General features: G+C 52.9%; 1 protein-coding gene across 11 annotated transcripts; it reads left to right on the top strand.

Moving 5' to 3' along the window:
• The first annotated feature begins 800 nt into the window (after positions 1–800).
• On the top strand, positions 801–17,024 carry TAL1 (TAL bHLH transcription factor 1, erythroid differentiation factor). Of its 11 annotated transcripts, none has more exons than XM_017540940.2 (5): positions 801–938; positions 3,738–3,893; positions 7,301–7,747; positions 9,139–9,233; positions 13,177–17,024. In XM_017540940.2, the coding sequence occupies exons 3-5, from the start codon at positions 7,302–7,304 to the stop codon at positions 13,629–13,631; spliced, it is 996 nt and encodes a 331-aa protein (XP_017396429.1). In that variant the 5' UTR covers positions 801–938; positions 3,738–3,893; position 7,301; the 3' UTR covers positions 13,632–17,024. The 11 variants fall into 11 exon arrangements, with proteins under 11 accessions (XP_017396429.1, XP_017396431.1, XP_037598833.1 ...); XM_037742899.1 differs by lacking the exon at positions 801–938 and adding an exon at positions 1,246–1,402; XM_037742901.1 differs by lacking the exon at positions 801–938 and adding an exon at positions 1,251–1,339.
• The last annotated feature ends 728 nt before the right edge of the window (positions 17,025–17,752 follow it).

Here is a 17,752-nt window from a genome sequence, read left to right as displayed (position 1 = left end):
CTTTGACTTTCTGTGCCTCAGTTTTGTCAACTGTAAATGGAGGATCCAACTTCTTAGGATTATAAAGAGTAAATGAGTTAGTATTTGTAGAATGCCTAGAACAGTGTTTCAGTCACTAACCTTTTTTTTTTTTTTTTTTTTTTTTAATACCATGTGGGGAGCAGTGTTCCTGGGCTCTGGGCTCAGCCTGAAACCTAGCAGAATGGACATTTTAATCTCCCTATTGTCAGGGGTTCTGCCAGGCCGCCATAGAGCCCATGGATTTGAGCTACCGGCTCTATTTCAGAAGGGGTGAAGGGCTAGGGAGGAGCTGAGGAGCTTTCTAGGATAGGGAGACTGCCCGTTGAAATCTGGGTGTGTGGGACACTGGAGAAAGGATAAAGGAAGAAGCGCTGGGAGGTGACGACTTTGGTGTCATGGTGTTCTTCAGAGGTAGAGACAGTGTTGGGGTAAGAGTCGCTGAAGAAAGGTGCCTAAAAGACCGGCTACTGAGGTTGTGGGGAGCTGGGGTTCCCGAGAAGCCTTGGGATCCGAAATGGGGGCTGGATCCGCTGGGTCCTAGACAGCGCGTCCAACGCTCTCCTCAGAGCGTTCCGTTCCGGAGCCGGTCCTAGCGCCGCTCAACCAGTCTCCACTCCCTCCGGTGAAATTGCCAAATTAAAATGAATCATTTGGCCCATAATGGCCGAGGCGCTTATCGGGGGCGGGCGGACCCGCGGCAGTGCCTTATCTCCGCGGCGCACACGGCCCCGGCGCGCCTCGGCCCATGCTAACGAGGCCTGGAACGTGAGTGGGATTAGAGCGCGTCGGTGGAGGAGCTGGGCGGGCGCAGCGCGGGCGGGGGAGCGGGGGAGCGGGGACCGCGGGAGGGGCCCGGCCGCCGCCGCTCAAGACCAGGTCTCAAAATGGCCACACACGCACCCCCGTAGCAGAAAAACGTGAGCATTCTGGCCTTTTTCTAGGGGAAGAGCAGCCCGCGGCCTCCCACCGAATTCCTCATCAATGCCCTCCTCTTTTCCCCCACGTCCGCAGAGAGGTCTTCGCTCCCTTTCATTCGGTTTCTTTCGATGGGGGGGCATTTTCCATGGACGGCCTCGCCCCGGCTGTCGCCGCCCCTCCCGCCAAGAGACTCTCTTCCTTCCTTCCCCCTTTTCCTTACGCAATATACAGAAATGCGCGAGGCGGTGGTTGGTTTTCATTTCTTCTTCGTGGTTGTGTGCATGCGGTGGGATTGTGCGAGTGCGTTCGTGAGAGCTGTGGGCGGCGTTGGCTGCTTCCGAGTGTGGTCTTCTTGGCGGAAGGCTGTGTGTCCGAGTGTGGTGGTGCCTGCGCGATTGGGGTGTGTAGATGTGGACCCTTCGAGGCCCTTCTGCGTTTTCCTCGTCGCGTACGATTGTGTTCGGTTGGCGTTCTCAGCAGGGCTCTGGTTCTGTGTGTGGGGTGTGTGGCCTCTGCGACTGTGTTTGGGTGGTGTCGTCGTTATGTCGGGCGTGTGTGATCTCGGCTGTGCTGGGTTGTGTGTTCGTGAGCCGTTGCATTTGACTGATTTCGTTGTGTCCTGTTGGCCAGTGTGCGGGGCTGAACATGTCGGCTTCTGGGGCAGTGCTGGGTGGTGCTTGTTTGCTACCCTTCTGTGGGGCTGGACCCTGTGTGGTCCTGTCCGCGCTGAGTTGTGTGCCTGTGTGCCTGTGTCCTTTAGAGGTGCGTTTGCAAATCGCTGGGGGCGGGAGTGGGGGGAGGGCGAGCGAGAGATCGAGGCGCTGGTGGGGGAGGCGGCATGGGGGCGGGGAGCGGGATTTCACATTTTATTCCAAATTATGATGTATTCGGGAGCCAGTCATTGGCTTGGATGGGCGGACAGCGCTGGGTCGGTGGTTGCTCTGCCGGGAGGCCCGCCTGTGCCTCGTTGTTTTGAAGGGGTCGTTGGTGAGTGGGAGGCTCCTCCAGGCTTGAAGCTGAGCAGCGCTCGCCGAGGCCGGCGCCTTCGAGCCTGTGGCTGCGGGCTTCGGTTCCCGCCGCACTCCGGCTTCGTCCATTTCTGGTCAGTTTCGTGGGTGCGGCTGCCGGGGTCCGAGGGAGAGGCCCCGAAAGGACAATGGGCACATTCACCAGGCCTCGCGCCTCGGGTGGGGACATTCACGATCACCTCCAGTGAAGATTTTCCCGCCCCGTCTTCGGGGGAGCTACGTTGCCGCTGGGGTCTGGTACCCGTCGCATCCGAAACCGCTGCCGAGTCTCGGCTCTGGGAGGGACTGCGTTGGTCGGGCCCTAGCTTGGGTTTAAAGAATTTTGTTTTGTCAATTATTGTGATTGCTAATGCCATCATCATCACAATCGTCATCATTAAATCCTATTTTAATTAAAATAATCATCCCAGAGAGCGGCAGTTTGTCCCTTTTGGCTTTTTCGGCAGGAGAACAAAGCAGCGGGGTTTTCCCCGCTAGCGCCGTTTTCTAAGTTGCTGGGTTTGAGGTAGGAAGAGAAAATGGAGAGGGGGACGGACACAGAGACTTGGTCACACAGAAGGCAAACATTAACCCCCAGCGAACACTCAAACGTTCACCCCCAGCGAACACACCGGGAATGGATGGATTCCCCCTTTCTTTCCTCCCCTCCCCTCTTTTAGATTAGAAGAGGAGGAAGAAAATCTTCCTCATTGTATTGCAATCCAGGGAAGAATTATTCCTATATTTCCATCAAAGCCGGGGCAAATAGGAGGCCTTCGCAGTTGATCCAAGACTTCGATGTGTGATTATAAGCCTGACGATTTAGGCAAAACGAATTAAACAAAATCCACTAGGAAAAAATAAAACTAAACCCTGCAACATCCTTGAAAGTAGTATTGGGTTTGTTTTTACCTTCCTTTCCTTTTAGCTTGTTTATTGCTGTAACAAATCATTAGAATTCTCTTTTACTCTGTCTAAACCCCGAAAAATCGAAAATCGTTTTGTTCGGGTGATGAAGGGGAAGGCGGGGAGGGGGGTGCGGGAGGGTGGGGGGGGACTTTTCCCCTTTCTTTTTCCTTTTCTTGGTCTTTATTTCGTTTTCTTTTTCAGTCTCTCTTTTCCTCTCTTTCTTTTTCTTAATTAGTAGGGAGACTAGAAAGGACCTGAATAGATCAGATATCTTTCCCCAATCCCCCTTTCCAACTCCATTTCTATATGAAAGTATAGCCCCTGGAATTGAGTTCTGGTTTCGCTTTGGGTTGGAGGTGGGTGAATGGGAGTCAGGTAGAAAATGAGGTTGGGGGGACTCCAGAGTTCTGTCCCACCGACCTGGGTCTAAGGACTATTCGCCTTTCCTTTCCCGACACAGACCTCCACCCATCCAGGCCCGGGACTACCCCTTCGCGGTGTAGCGGCAGCCGGAGACCTGGCTGGGGACCCAACTGCATAGACACCTCCCTGCTTAGAAAACAAACACAGAACCAGACCGCTCTCAGTTGGAGGGTTCGAAAATGTTCCAGGCAGCCTGTGGGGAGGGGTTGTTGTTGTTGTTGGACTAAATAGCTATTCCTGATTGGTTATGTATAGGGTTTTTTAAGGAGGGGGGAGAGGGAAGGCTCCAAACACCTGCAGGTTGGGGGCGGAAAGCTGTTTGCGATTCCCTGGACTGGTTGGTCGGGGACAGGAGGTAATTCCCAGCCATTGACCCCTATTTCTTTCTCTCCCTCCCTCTTGCCCTGCCTCTTTCTCTCCACCCCTATCTTTCCTGGAAACTCGCTTTGGGCGCGGCAGATCGCCCAGGACCACACCGCAGCGTAACTGCAGGCCTCTCAGCGAAAAACGGGGAAAGCAAAGACTGGGGTCCGCATCCTCCACCTCGGCTTCCGCCCCTCTCCGGCGGAGTGGAGATCCTATTCAGGGGGGCCAGTATCTCTAAATATGCCCCAGGTGAGTTTTCAAGGGGATGGTGCCAGTGGAAAGTGTCCAGGAAGGCCTTGGGTTCCGGCCCTGGGTGAGGAAGGCTCCGGACACAGGAGAGCCCAGTCTCAGATTAGGGGTGGGGGGAGGGGAGGACCAGCCGGAGCTTGGAATCGGGATCTGACTGCTGTTAGCGCTGCTTCTGTGGCCTCCAGCGGCTCTTTCCTTTTTCCGCCCTGGGTAAAACCAGCTAGTTGGACTTAGTCGTCCAAGCCGTTCCCATTGGTCTCGGTTCTGTGGACGTTTCGCAAGGCCGGTAACTTCGGGGCGGCTGTATCCGGGTGGTGCAGACTGTGCCTGGAGCTCCAGCAGGAAGAAGGCGGCAGCCTTCCTGGCTAGTGCAGTCCCAGCTCCAGCGGGCCCTGACCCCGGGCCTGAGGCCTAGGGCGGGGCGGCAGGAACACCCCTCTACTCTGGTAGAGGTGAGGATGGCGGTGCTGTTCACTGGAGGGTTTGGTACTTGTGGAGGCTTGGGGCTTCTCCAGGGTGTTGTGCTGGTGTGGGCCCAGTAGAGAGAGCAGAGGCTAGGTGTAAGGGCAGAGACTGGGTGTAAGGGCAGAGGCTGGGTGTAAGGGCTGAGGCTGTTTTCATCTAAGAAATTCTCTCTATGGGGAATTGGGTCTGCTTGAGACCTGCCCCCAGGAGGAATCTCCTCGGTGCTCCTGTCTTGTCCTCGCATAGGTGGAAATATTCTGGCTGTCTGGCAGGCAGCTGCAGATGAGGATTTCATGTTGGGGGCTATACGCAGGGTCTCTGCAGCACAAAGAGAGAGGAGCTGTGGTGATCAAATATTCTAGAATGATTCAATCTATAAAATCTCCTTCCTCCTTCATTCTCCCCACATAAAAACAAACAAAATCACTCAGGCTTTCTTTTCTGTAATCCAAACCAAGTGATGCAGTTTAGTTGCCAACAACCATCAGTGTTTGTGAGTGGCTTCTTTAGGGCATGGACCTCTGGTTGGTGATCCTGGTTGCAGAAGAATGGGCAGGATTTTCCTAAAATGTGGGGAGGAGCTGGGAGATGTCCTCCACAGACCCTGGGAGCCAGTCATATGTTGCTTACAAGGAGCCTTGAAGATGAGATATTTATAGGCGTCTAGAGAGGACACTTGGGGCTAGGGTCAATTCATCTGGAATACGTACTCCCATTGCCTCTCAGGAATACGTACTCCCATTGCCTCTCGGGAACTCAACGCTACAGCAGGAGCCGAGCAGACAAATTAACTGGAGGGTAAAAGTGTGTCGTAACAGAGCTTGAGCTCAGTCTGCAACTGCAGTGCACACTGTCACTTAGAAGCTGGAGCTTAAGCACAGGTTACTGGACTCACACTGGTGTGTCAGAACAGTGAGCAGTGAGGTAGGGAACCAACACCTTGAAGCTTGTATGTTTCCCAGGGGTTGATATATTTCTGGCACATTTCGCTGCTGCTGGGAGCAGGAGGACCTGGCTGATATACTTTCTGGTGCATTTCCAGTGGCCTTGGTGTTTTGGTGGTTGCATTCTATAGATAAAGACCTATTGTCTCTGCCATAATCATAAACTCACTTTCAATGAAGCATCAGGGACCTACTGCCTTACAGCTTGTATACACCAGGTCTTAGGGAATTTTGCAGTTTCTGTGCCAGGCCCTGGAGGCTGGCATTCCAAGAGCAGGTGCATAGCAGTCTGAATCTTGATTCTCTGTCGTGCTGGGTGTCTGTTGGCAATTGAGCTAAGCTCCAGAGGAGGCTGCAGAAGGTCCCTTCTCCCTTCTAGGGTGAGGAGCGATGGTTCCCAGAATGACTGTTGTCCAGAGCATTGCAGTGGCAGTATGGGAGGTCAATGGCTGCTGTGTATAATTAGATGGACTCTGCATGGGGCTAAATTGATTTTTTGTATTTGTTTTCTTTTAAATAACCAATTATATAATCCAGAGAGCAGAAAGCTTATTTTAAACAACTTATGTGGAGTTGATCATATATGTACAACTCACAAGCATCCCCAAACTCTGGCCTTTGAGTCTCCCAATTTTTCTGTTTTCCTCCTTGCTGGGGCTGGCTCTATCTGGATGAAGCCAGGTGATAGAAGAACCGCAGCACATCTGTGGGAAGCAGAGTGGCTGTGGTCATCTTGGAGTATGCTTGTGGGAGCACAAGGTGGTTTTGCTGCTCTGGGAATATGGGAGGGTAGAGCAAAGTGAGATTATTGTTCTGGTCTGGCTGTCTCACGGGTAGGCTGTGAGGGACTTTGAGCCAGACAGTTTTCTCACTGGTGCATTCTCCTTGTTAATAATGATTACTTGAGCATTTGCACAATACTTTCAACTGCATAAAGGAGGCATTCCTCTCATTTCCCAAAGAACACCAAGGCAGGAGATGGTGGTGAGGGAGGCTGGAAGGGTTCAAGGGCCTCATGACAGCCTGTCCTGCCCTTGGATGGGAGTCCAGACCCCACTGGCCTCAGAAAACCCTTCAAATGCTGGGCTCCATTCCACTGGAGCCAGGCCTCTCTTTGAAACTCGACCTCACTTCCGAGTCCAGCTGAGTGGAATGGAGTGGAGTGTGCAGAAACGCGTGGCCAGCACCGTCTTCTTCCCTGGGTGACCTCTCATCTGGGTCTGAGTAGGAGTGAACGCCCACTGGCGGGGGCACAAGACTCACAGTGCATTTGCTCAGTGTAGACAGACCCTCACTCCCCAGCGGGGCAAGCGTGTGTGTGTGTGTGTGTGTGTGTGTGTGTGTGTGTGTATGTAGGGATCTGCTTCCTTGGGATTATTCTCTGCCACCTCTAGCAGAGCGGACCCCAGTCCCTGTAGCCTCGCTTTCCAATTCCCTACTTTTACCCGCACCGGGTTTCTGGGTGCGCTCCTAGGTGGTCTGAGGGTATTTCTGAGAGGCCAAGGGAGGTTCCCAAAGCAACGAACCTATGCCTGACAGAATCCCCGCTAAAACTAAAGAGTACGGTCGGGAATTTGTTCCCTCCTCTTCCCTTTCTGCCTGAGAAGGGGGACGGGATAATCTCTTTCTCGCCTCCTTGTACATTTCCTTCCTCCTGATTTCCCCTTCTGTGTTTCTTTCGCTGACTGTATTCATTTTCTTCCAATGTCTCCGTCGTCTTCCCCTATCTCTTCCCCTATCTCTGTCCTTTTGGCCCCCAGTCTCTGTGTCTCTCAGTCACCCCTCCCTTCTCCCAATCCAGAGACCCCCTTTCCCACCCGCCCTAGCCCCGCCCGGCCTCCTGCCCTAGCCCCACGTGGCGCTTAACTTTGTCTGCCTCTTTTCACATCTCGGTGGGTGAGTTCCTCTCTGCCCTTCACCCCTTTGCCCCAGCCCACGTCAGTGGGTTGGGGGCGGTCGTCAGAGCGGGCGTCCGCTTGTCTGTCTGTCTGCCCGCAGGATGACCGAGCGGCCGCCGAGCGAGGCGGCTCGCAGTGACCCCCAGCTAGAGGGACGGGACGCGGCCGAGGCCCGCATGGCCCCCCCGCACCTGGTCCTGCTGAACGGCGTCGCCAAGGAGACAAGCCGCGCGGCCCCCGCGGAGCCCCCAGTCATCGAGCTGGGCGCGCGCGGGGGCCCGGGGGGCTGCCCTGCCGGTGGGGGCGGCGCCGCCAGAGACTTAAAGGGCCGCGACGCGGCGGCGGCCGAAGCGCGCCATCGGGTGCCCACCACCGAGCTGTGCAGACCTCCCGGGCCCGCCCCGGCCCCCGCGCCCGCCTCGGCCCCCGCGGAGCTGCCCGGCGACGGCCGCATGGTGCAGCTGAGTCCTCCCGCGCTGGCCGCCCCAGCCGCTCCCGGCCGCGCGCTGCTCTACAGCCTCAGCCAGCCGCTGGCCTCGCTCGGCAGGTCAGGGGCCAGGGGCCAGGGGCTGGGCGGGAGGGGCGGGTGGGCAAGGCGACCACCGGCACCCGGGCTTCCCTTGGGCACCTCGGAGGCGGCCTGCCCTCCAGTCCGCCGGGCCGAGCGGGTGGAGCGCCGGGAGAGGAGGTCATTTTACACCCAAGGGCTCCAGAGCCTCAAGCTGGAGCCCCCGAGTGAGTGCAAGTGAGGGAGGAGCCTTCTGTGCGAGAGTGTGTGCGCTTGGCTGCAGGGTGCAAGGCTGTGTGGAAGCCACGAGGAGGGCGTGGACACCTTCGGGGTTGCAGGCGTGTGGCTGGTGTGCTGTGTGGTGGTGTCGTGGGGAACTGATAGGATGGAGTCACCTGAGCGTGGGTACCAGGAGTGTGCCTGCATGTGCTTTGCTGTGAGCAGAGGTAGATGTTTGCGGCTGAGAGTGTGAAATTCATTCGGAAGCGTAGTGCTAAGTGGACAGGCAAGAGATAAGGATCCGAGGGTGGTGGCAGGGGCACCCTCCCCTGAATCTCCGCTGGAGGGCCGGCCGGAGGACTGATCTGTCCCTCCACTCTCAGCCTCTCTGCTCCTAGCCATGGTCTCTGGCCCCAGCCCATATTCCAGGGGTTGTAAGAGCATCCCTTTCCCTGCTGGGGCCACTATGATGATGAGACGACACGGTAGGCTTGGAATAGGGGCCAGAAGATGGGGCAGGGATAGAGTGTGGGACAGTCCATGAGTCTGGCTGTACAGAGACAGAGCTATGGAGAGCCCAGAGTGGGTGAGGGTGGAGGGCTAGAGGGTGCATTTCAGCAGAGGGGAGTCAGGGTTTCTTGTCTGTTCTGTCTCCACAGCCCCTTATGGGTGGGGTGAGGTGGGGGGGAGGGGACAGTATGCCCCTTTGTGGTGACAGAGATGTGCACCATCAGCTATGAAGGTCACGTCTGCCTGAGTGGGCATGTGTTTGAGAGTGGAGGTGTGTGTGGATTGTGTGCTTGTTTCCGGGACGGGAGAATGGAGAGTGTTTCTGTCTGTGGAGTAGCTCTCTCTCTCTCTCTTTCTCTCTCTCTTTCTGTGTGTGCGTGTGTGTTCATTTTTGTGTTTGTTCCATGTGTTATTCACCTCTGCTTCTGTATGTGTGACTGTGTGTTTGTGTGGAGGGATGCCAGGTTACGTGGTCCTTCCTCCCTTTGCTTGTTTCATGGCAGAGTGAGGGCATTCTGTGTGTGTGTGTGTGTGTGTGTGTGTGTGTGTGTGTGTGGTGTGTGTGTGTGTGTTTCCAGCTCAGTGTGAAGGGAGCAGGGTTGTGGGGGGGGCCTCAAGACATGTGGGGAGGATCCCTAAGGAGCCTCTTTCTCCTCTCCCCCCAACATGGGATCTTGTGCTCTGCCCGTTCCCTCCCACAGTGGGTTCTTTGGGGAGCCGGATGCCTTTCCTATGTTCACTACCAACAACCGAGTGAAGAGAAGACCTTCCCCCTATGAGATGGAGATTACTGATGGTGAGTCTGCCCCGCACCACCCTTGTACTTGCCCCTCACGCTGGTTAGAGCACTTTGCTGGAGGGAACATCTGGGTCTACTCCGTAGGTGTCTCACAAAGATGGGTGGGCCACTTTGGAAGCCCAAACTGCCTGCAGCTGAGCTGGGGCTAGGTAAAGTCCTGCTGGGGCTAGCAGGGCCACACTCATAGTCCTGAGAAGAGGAGACATGGGAGAGAGACACATAGTGGCGCTTAGCCCAAACCGCTGGAATTCATTTCAGTCCCCACTCCAGGCTCCATTCCTACCCTTTGGTAAGGATCCCAAGTGAGCGCAGAAACACACAATTTCCCCCAGCCCCCATTCTAGGCACTGACCCTCAGGGATTCCCTGCACTTCCTCTCAAGTCTTCCTTAGAGTCTGGAGTCTGCTTCCTCTCTGCAATGCTGTCATCAAGGGTCTCCTCCAAGGTCCCTACTCAGTAGGCTCCCCTTGTCTCCTGTTAACACATTCTGGGCTGAGACCTGGGGTTCCCTTCCTGACATCATGGATTTCTATCCTGCTCCCTGGATTCCCTGAGAAGGGCCTTGGCACTGCTCCTTTGAGCTACTTGGATATTCCTTGAATTTGTAGGGATGGTTTGGATAAATGGGAGATTTGGAAGACCCTCACCATCTTCCCAAGGTTGACCTTGTATAGTAGATGGGTCCCAGCACCAGGGGCAGGAAAGCAGGCACTTCAGAGCTGAGGGACTTTGAGCCAGACCCTGATGCCCCCAGAACTTCAGCTTGGCTGTGGCCTGGGGCTTCTGTAGGAAGGTTGCCCAGGGCCTCAGAGCCAGGCTGAGATCTGTGTTCCAAACTGGTGGGAGGGGTGAGAGTATGGAGCTGGAGCCTCTGGAGTTGGAACCCTCTGTGGTGTTCTGGAGAGGAGCTGGGCTGGGGTCTGGACATCAGAAAAGACTTCAAAAGACCCAGCCAGCCTGGGGCACATGTGTGCAGGGCTGAGAGGCAGGGGTGCCTTGCTGCTAGATTAGGGAGGGGTTCTGTAGTCTAGGAGAGGCAGGTGTACCAAACAGGAAGTAGACAGGACCAGCTCTGAAGTTTCCCAGGGACTAGGCATTTCTCCAATAGGCAGAGGAGGCAGAGCATAGGGGCGAGTGTTTGTGGGGTCTGCAGGAGTATAGGGCAGTCAACACCCATAAGGGTTGGCAATATTTACAGAGCACCTACTCAGTGCTGGCCAGAGAGAGACAGAGGATGCTAGGAGGGGTAGACAGACTCAGGAAAGAGGAAGGTGAAGGAAGGGGTGGTTCTTTGGACGAAAACCAGAGAGGAGTAGTCAGACATGTAGGCAAGCGTAGGGTCTGGGCGTGCAAGATGTGTCTAGGGGACACTGAAATTAGACACTGAACCCAGAAGAGTCCATAGAAGTAGAACTAATGCAAGATCTAGAGTTAGGATTTGATGTGGATTCCTGTTGTTGAACTGCCACTACCATTTATTGAACCACCTACTATGTGCCATGGACTTTGTGTGCTTGATTTCTGTTTAATCCTTACCAGAAGCTCATGAGGGCAATATTATGGTTTTTATCTCACAGGTAAGGAAATTGAGGCTGAGAAAGTTTAAGCAGCTTGCTCAACGTCACATAGCTAAGTCCTGGACACCCTCATAACACTGGTCTCAAGCTTTGGAATAAGTCCTGACCACCTCCCCACCATCTCCTCCTCTGGATGTAGTCTAGTGCCAGCAGTGATGGCAGTTATAACTACCTCCTCCCCAGCTAGACACTCCCTCAAGATCACCAGCATTAGTCATGGTGGAGGGACTGTCCTCCCTACATCACCACTGAGGGACACTCTCGGACGCCTGAAAGCAGCAAGTAATTTCCTCAGAGGCAGCCCAGGGTAGCACTGCCCTGCAGGTGTGCTGTGTTTTTCCCGTGCTGGGTCTGGCCTTTGGTAAAGATTCAGCTGGGCTGGGGCCTGCTAGGGTTTGGAAAGGCAGCTTCAAGGTACCATGGGAAGGGGATGATCCTTCCCAGGAAAATTGTGTGTGTGTGTGTGTGTGTGTGCGTGTGCGTGTGTGTGTGTGTGTGTTTCCCCGCGCATGTGCATGCCTGCGTGCATGTAGGAGAGAGAAAGAGATGATCAAGCAGTGAGTGCGGCATGGATGAGCTAATTCACAGACTGACCACTGAGGTGAGGTCTGCTTCCACTCCAGCCTCAGCGTCTGTAGCTATAAAATGAGCAGTGGGTCTTAGGTGAGGTCTGAGCCCTGCTCCTCCCCAGTTTTCACACTCTGAGGTCTGGTTCCAGGGGTGACTAGAAGAGGGCAAATAAATATCTCAGGACTGGCAGTTCCTTCAGTGCACAGAGCTTCCGGGACTATGTGACCCTGGCCCTGTGCCTCGGTGTTAGGGAGAGAAGCAGTCTCCTCAGCTCAGAAGTTCAAGAGCACTAGCAGGACCCTTCTCTGTCTTCTCCTGGCTTTGCAAATCCCAGGTCAGACTTGGACACAGCACAGTGCTTTCCATACCATAGGCACCCTAGACATGTGTGCTGATGTCCACCACTACTCTGTCTTTATACATGCAATCTTAGTGACTACTGGCCCAAGCCATAATCAGTGTATTGTAGACGTGGGGAGACCGAGGCAGCCTTCAGAAACCTGCCTAGAGCTACGGGCCATGGCTGTGCATAGCTGTGTCTTCACTTCTCTCCTTAGTGTGAGACCCTTGCTGCACCGATCTCTGCTCTCCCCTCCATTCCCCACCTGCCACCGTGATGGGTCAGTCAGCAGACATATCTAAGCCCCCACTCTGTGTTTTCCAACACCCTTAGGATAAAGTCCCTATGCCTTACTGCAGGGCCCTGTGGGATCGGGACCCTGCCTACTCTGATCCTGTGCACAGGACTCCAGCCAGACTGGCTTCAGGCCTTGTCTAGTGCAGGGCTTGTGTGCCAGTTTCTGCTTGGATACTCTTCTTCCTCTCTCCATCCTGTGCCTAGCTGGTTCTTCACAGCCTCAGAAGAGTCTTCCCAGCCATGGGAGCTAAACATAGAGCTTCTTTTCATTAGGATTCATCCCTTGTTTGTTTGATTTTTAAAATTTGTTTCCCCGTTAAAATGTAAGCTCCATGGGGACAGCCACTCTATTTAGTTCACCATTATTCCTCAGTACCTAGCACCGTGCCTGGTTGCTAGCAAAAAATGGATACCTGGATAATAATAGCTAATATTTATTGACTGCTTAAGTGGAGTCAGACCTTGTCTTAGGTCCTTTACCTGTGTTAGATATTAGACCCGTGTAACAACTCATGACTTAGTAGCATTACCTCCATGTTATAGGTGATGAAGCCAAGGCACTTCACCAGTTTTTATGCCACTTGTCCAGAGTCATTCATCTAGGCAGGGATAATCAAATAGAAATAGTCTGTCCGCCAGGCGCGGTGGTTCATGCCTGTAATTGCAGCACTTTGGGAGGCCAAGGTGGGTGGATCACCTGAGGTCAGGAGTTCAAGACCAGCCTGGCCATCATGGTGAAACCCCATCTTTAAAAAAAAGAATCAAAAAAAAAGAAAAAGAAAAGGAATGGAGTCTGTCTCCCTAGACACAGCTGTAAGGCCTCTTGGCACAAGTGAATGAATGAATAGCACAAAGCCCCTGTCCTCAAATATCTCACAGTCCAGAGAGAGAGACGAGCACAGAAACATAAGTAATGATCAAGAGTGATGGAGCTCTAGGGATTGCGGGATGGTGGTGGTTGGTTAGATCTGTCTGGAGGGGTTGAGGAAGTTCCCATAGATGAGGAAGCACAGGAACTTGAATTTGAAGGGTGGATGTTTTCTAAGTAAGAGGAAAGTAGGCATTCTAGGCTTCCCAAGTTTCCCAATGGGTGGAGATTCCTTTGGGGAAGGAATCTCAAGCCCATTCTCCTAACCCTTGTCCTCCTAATATCCAGGTCCCCACACCAAAGTTGTGCGGCGTATCTTCACCAATAGCCGGGAGCGATGGCGGCAGCAGAATGTGAATGGGGCCTTTGCTGAGCTTCGCAAGCTGATCCCCACACATCCCCCGGACAAGAAGCTCAGCAAGAATGAGATCCTCCGCCTGGCCATGAAGTACATCAACTTCTTGGCCAAGCTGCTCAATGACCAGGAAGAGGAAGGCACCCAGCGGGCCAAGCCTGGCAAGGACCCTGTGGTGGGGGCTGGTGGAGGTGGGGGTGGGGGAGGGGGCAGTGCGCCCCCGGATGACCTCCTGCAGGATGTGCTTTCCCCCAACTCCAGCTGTGGCAGCTCCCTGGATGGGGCAGCCAGCCCGGACAGCTACACAGAGGAGCCGGCGCCTAAACACACGGCCCGCAGCCTCCATCCTGCCATGCTGCCTGCCGCCGATGGAGCCGGCCCTCGGTGATGGGTCTGGGCTACCAGGATCAGCCAGGAGGGTGCCCTTAGGCTGCTGGGATGGTGGGCTTCAGGGCAGATAGGATGAGAATTGGGCAGCTCTGAAGCAAGGCAGTGGACTTGATGAACTTTCCTGGATGTCTGAAGTTTAGGAAGCCTTTACTGACCCTGGGGCTGGCTTTTCTGTTTCCTGTACCAGTAGGGATCAGAAAAATGGAGCAAAGTGGTAGGTACTTTTTGTGAAGACGGCACGGTCTTCCCCCTTCCCTCAGTCCCTAATCCTTCCCAAGTAAGAGGCTGGCGTGTCACTGCTTTTGGCCTGGAGTTTCGGAGCCCTGTCTTTCCTGAGACCCGGAGTTGTCAGTTCTCATCTGAGGCATCCAACAGCCTCTGCCTTGCCTTTAACCCCTCCCAAACTGTCTGGGGTGGCCTGTGTGGCCACTTCTGTCCGTATTTATAGGTACCCAACAGCTGCCCATTTCGTGAGCCCCATCTTCACCCAGGCCTTTGTTGATCCATCCAGCTTGCCAGATGCTGCAGAGTCACAAGCCTCGAGGTGCCTTCTTCAGGGCCTGGTTGAAGAAGATGGTCAGTGGACAGTCTGCTCTAGATGAGCTGGGCCAGAGGAGTAGGACACCCAGTCGCCCTTACTTGCCCTGGGGATCAAAGTTTTGCTTTCTCCCCACTGAGACTTGCCTTCCTAAGCCTGTGGCTGTGGAAACTGCATCTGCAGCCCGAGAGAGCGAAGGCAGAGAAAGGGACAATGATATTAGAGTGAAATGGAGTAAGAGATATTTTGGGCATGTGGGCTTCAACTCCTCCACATCACTGTTCATGCTGGCGTGAACGCCAGTGTGCTGGTGGGCGTATGCTGGTGCTGAGAGTAGATGCGCAGCCCCATCTGTGCATTCTAGATGCTTAGAGGGATTTCTTTGCTGTAAGATGTCTGTTTGCTGATGGTCTGGTATGTGTTCTGAATTGAGCACAAACTCTATCCTATGAATGCTTTGCATTTGGAACTTTTGCTTGACTTCAGTTATTGGTGGAATTGTTAGTTCTCAATAGTACGAGGATCCAGCCTCACTTCTAGGGCATGGGAAATCCAATCAGAGACCAGGCCCTGGCTAAGACCCAAACATATGCACATTCACTTAGGAGAACCTTAAACACCCCTCAATTGTGCAGCTTTTGGTCATCAAGGGTGTGTCTGGGAGGTTGGTTTAATGCAACAGAAGTGCTCCCCTCTGAAAGTTGTACATGCAGTTTTTGTAAATCACATCCTCATCCTTCATCTTTTAAAGAAATAACCGCTGCAAGTCCTTTTGTAAAGTGAAAAATCCTTTTGTAGAGTGAAACACTGCCCCTTCATTGACTTCCTGTGTCAATCTAGATGGTGGGATGTGGCTTTCTTAAGGTGAGGCCTGTCTGTGACCTGCATCTAAGCCCATGGGACAAACTGCACAAAAGTCCTGTATGTCTGTCATTGTGCCCTTAAGTCACCCTCTCCATCTAGGCTCTGCCTTTGCTGTCAGAGGGAAGATAGCTTGTGACCCTGCGCTGTCGTGTAAGAACTCGTCACTCTCGTGTCTGGAAAGCCCACCTTATAGTTTGGGCTTCAGCCCAGTGACTTGCCCTCACCATAATGGGGTCCCAGTTCAGTCATGTACAGACAGAGAATGTGTGTGCTCCCCTGCCCTTCCTTTTAAGGAAGGTCCAATTCTTGAGCTTGGGGCAACGTGGTTCACCTTTGTAGCACTCTGACTCTCCATCCAATTTCAGACTCCCCAGATCATGTTTTGGTGAACATTAGGGTTGGTTCCTTTCCAATGTTTGGAATATCCTATGACGGAGGAGTCCCATCTGTCTAACGATAAAGTCATGCTGTAGGATCCAAGGCTGTTTGCTTCACACTGGATTCACTTGACTTGGGAATGGGAAGTGGCCACAGTGTGGATGGGTGGATGGGTTTCATGAGATGGATCACACATTTTATCAAGAACTCAAACTTCTGGCTCCCTCTTCTTTCAGACTTGCCATGCGACTATGGCTTGGCCTATCTCTTAGGGCTATGATGTGGACTGAAGGGGGTCATGAAAAGTAGACTGTTTTGAGAACATAGAGAGCTCTGTTTCCCTCAATCTCAATCCTGTAGTGGGGTTTACAGCCTGAGTCCACGACCTAGGCAGTGGGCCAGTGTGCCTGACTGCCCCGCATTTGGATAATTTAGATTATAAACCACTTTGGCCTAAGTTATGGAGATTGTCCTCATTTCTCCAGATTGTCTATTTTTTTTTTTTTTTGAGGCAGTATCTTGTTCTGTCACTCAGGCTGGAGTACAGTGGTGCCATCATTGCTCTCTGCAGCCTTGAACTCTGGGCTCAAGCAATCCTTCCACCTTAGCCTCCTGAGTAGGGAGGACCACAGGTGTGAGCCACCACACCTGGTTAATTTTTTGCTTTTTTTTTTTTTTTTTTGGTAGAGATGGAGTCTCACTATATTGCCCAGGCTGGTCTTGAACTCCTGGCTTTAAACGATGCTCCTGCCTTTGCCTCCAGAAGCACTGAGATCACAGGTCTGAGCCATTGCACCCAGCCCAGATTGTCTTAGTTTCTGTCTTGTTCTAAGGCCAGGGACAGTAAAGAGAATGGAAAAGGAGATATGGGAACACGGGCAGATTGTGTAAAATGTAATGTGACTACCCAAAACAAGCCTGGTAGGAAAGGGCAAGGCTTTAGGTCTTTGTAAGAACTAAAGAAGATCTGTAATTTTTATTTTCACCCTCTGTATCCCATGGCCTTATCCTTCCTCTCCTTCCTTGTTACCCATGAAAAAATGGCAACATTCCAAGAATCGTATCTGTACAAAGGGAAAAGAACATAAAGGCAAAACAAAACAAAACACAACATTTTGAGAACAAAGATGACTGTAACTACTGGAGGGAGTCACATCTTTTAAGACAAATTCATATGCTTTTATTTGTTACGGCAAATGACAAGATGGTACAACCTTTATTCTTTTCCAAAATAAAACAAAGGACACAGCATCTATAGTCAGCCGACAACTATTTCGGCCTTTTGGGGGTGGGTCTGGCCGTACTTGTGATTTTGATGGTACGTGACCCTCTGCTGAAGACTTGCCCCCTGCCCATGTACATAGTGCATTGTTTCTGTGGGCGGGCCCAGCACTTTCCGTCAATGTTGTACTGTATGTGATGAATTGCGTTGGTCTCTGCATTTTCTGCAGAAGAGGAGTAACCGCTCCAGGTACCTTGACCTTTGTACAGCCCAGAGGCCAACACTGTGGGTGTGTGACTCTTTAGCAAAAAAACCCATATGGTGATGATGTGTGTATATATATAAGGATATATTGGGAAGATTTCTAAATAAAAGTTTTACAAAGGGGCCCTAGGACTCTGTGCTTGCATTGCACTCCTAGGCCTGAGACTCGGAACATTGAAGGAAAAGGCATGGCAAGAACCTGTTTCTCCTGACGTGGGGAGCTTCCAGGACTCAGCTGCAGTCTTAGGAAGTGGGATTCTGCCCCTGACCCTGAAGGCAGGCCTGGAGGGGAGGAGAGAACCTTCCTCCATAGGGTTTCCATTCTTTCCCTCTGCAGACCTCATAGAGGGGGCCTGTCTCCTCAGGTTCGTGCACCCATGCTTGTAGCTCGGGCAGCCTCTGCAGACATCCCCTCTTTGTGTTGGGATCAGTTTCCATGGCTGGGACAGTTGTATGTATCCTAGGTTCGGAACAGATTAAAGCCATACCATCAGAGGGCCCTAGGTTCCCTGATGACTCAATGGTGGCTGCTGCAGCAATTACATTTGGCTCTTGAGGACTGGGGACTCAGAGACGAAGGCTGAAGGCATTGGAAGTCGAGAGTGGAGGCTCTGTGGAGGCTTCATATCATCTGGAAGGACTTCCCTGGAGGCTCAGGAATGGGAATGTGGTTTAGATGCTACAACCTTTATTCTTTTACAAAAATAAAACAAAGGGCACAGCATCTGCGTCTAGAGGAAGCCATTACATATGGACCATTTGATCCTCAGGGATTTCAGTAGGTCACGCAGGCACTTCTAACGAAATATCATGCTTTGCTTTCTTTCTTTCATTTAACTTTTGACTTTTTTTC

The sequence above is a fragment of the Cebus imitator genome, unplaced genomic scaffold (genome assembly GCF_001604975.1).
Source record: "Cebus imitator isolate Cc_AM_T3 unplaced genomic scaffold, Cebus_imitator-1.0 Scaffold129, whole genome shotgun sequence".
NCBI classification, from domain to species: Eukaryota; Metazoa; Chordata; class Mammalia; order Primates; family Cebidae; genus Cebus; species Cebus imitator.
Note: the sequence above shows the minus strand (reverse complement) of the source record. Positions and strands in the feature narration are given on the sequence as shown.

Coding starts and splice junctions, on each gene's coding strand:
- TAL1 (XM_017540940.2), top strand. CDS start 7,302: ATGACCGAGCGGCCGCCGAGCGAGGCGGCTCGCAGTGACCCCCAGCTA. Junction 7,748..9,138: donor CCGCTGGCCTCGCTCGGCAG/GTCAGGGGCCAG, acceptor TCCCTCCCACAG/TGGGTTCTTTGGGGAGCCGG. Junction 9,234..13,176: donor TGAGATGGAGATTACTGATG/GTGAGTCTGCCC, acceptor CCTAATATCCAG/GTCCCCACACCAAAGTTGTG.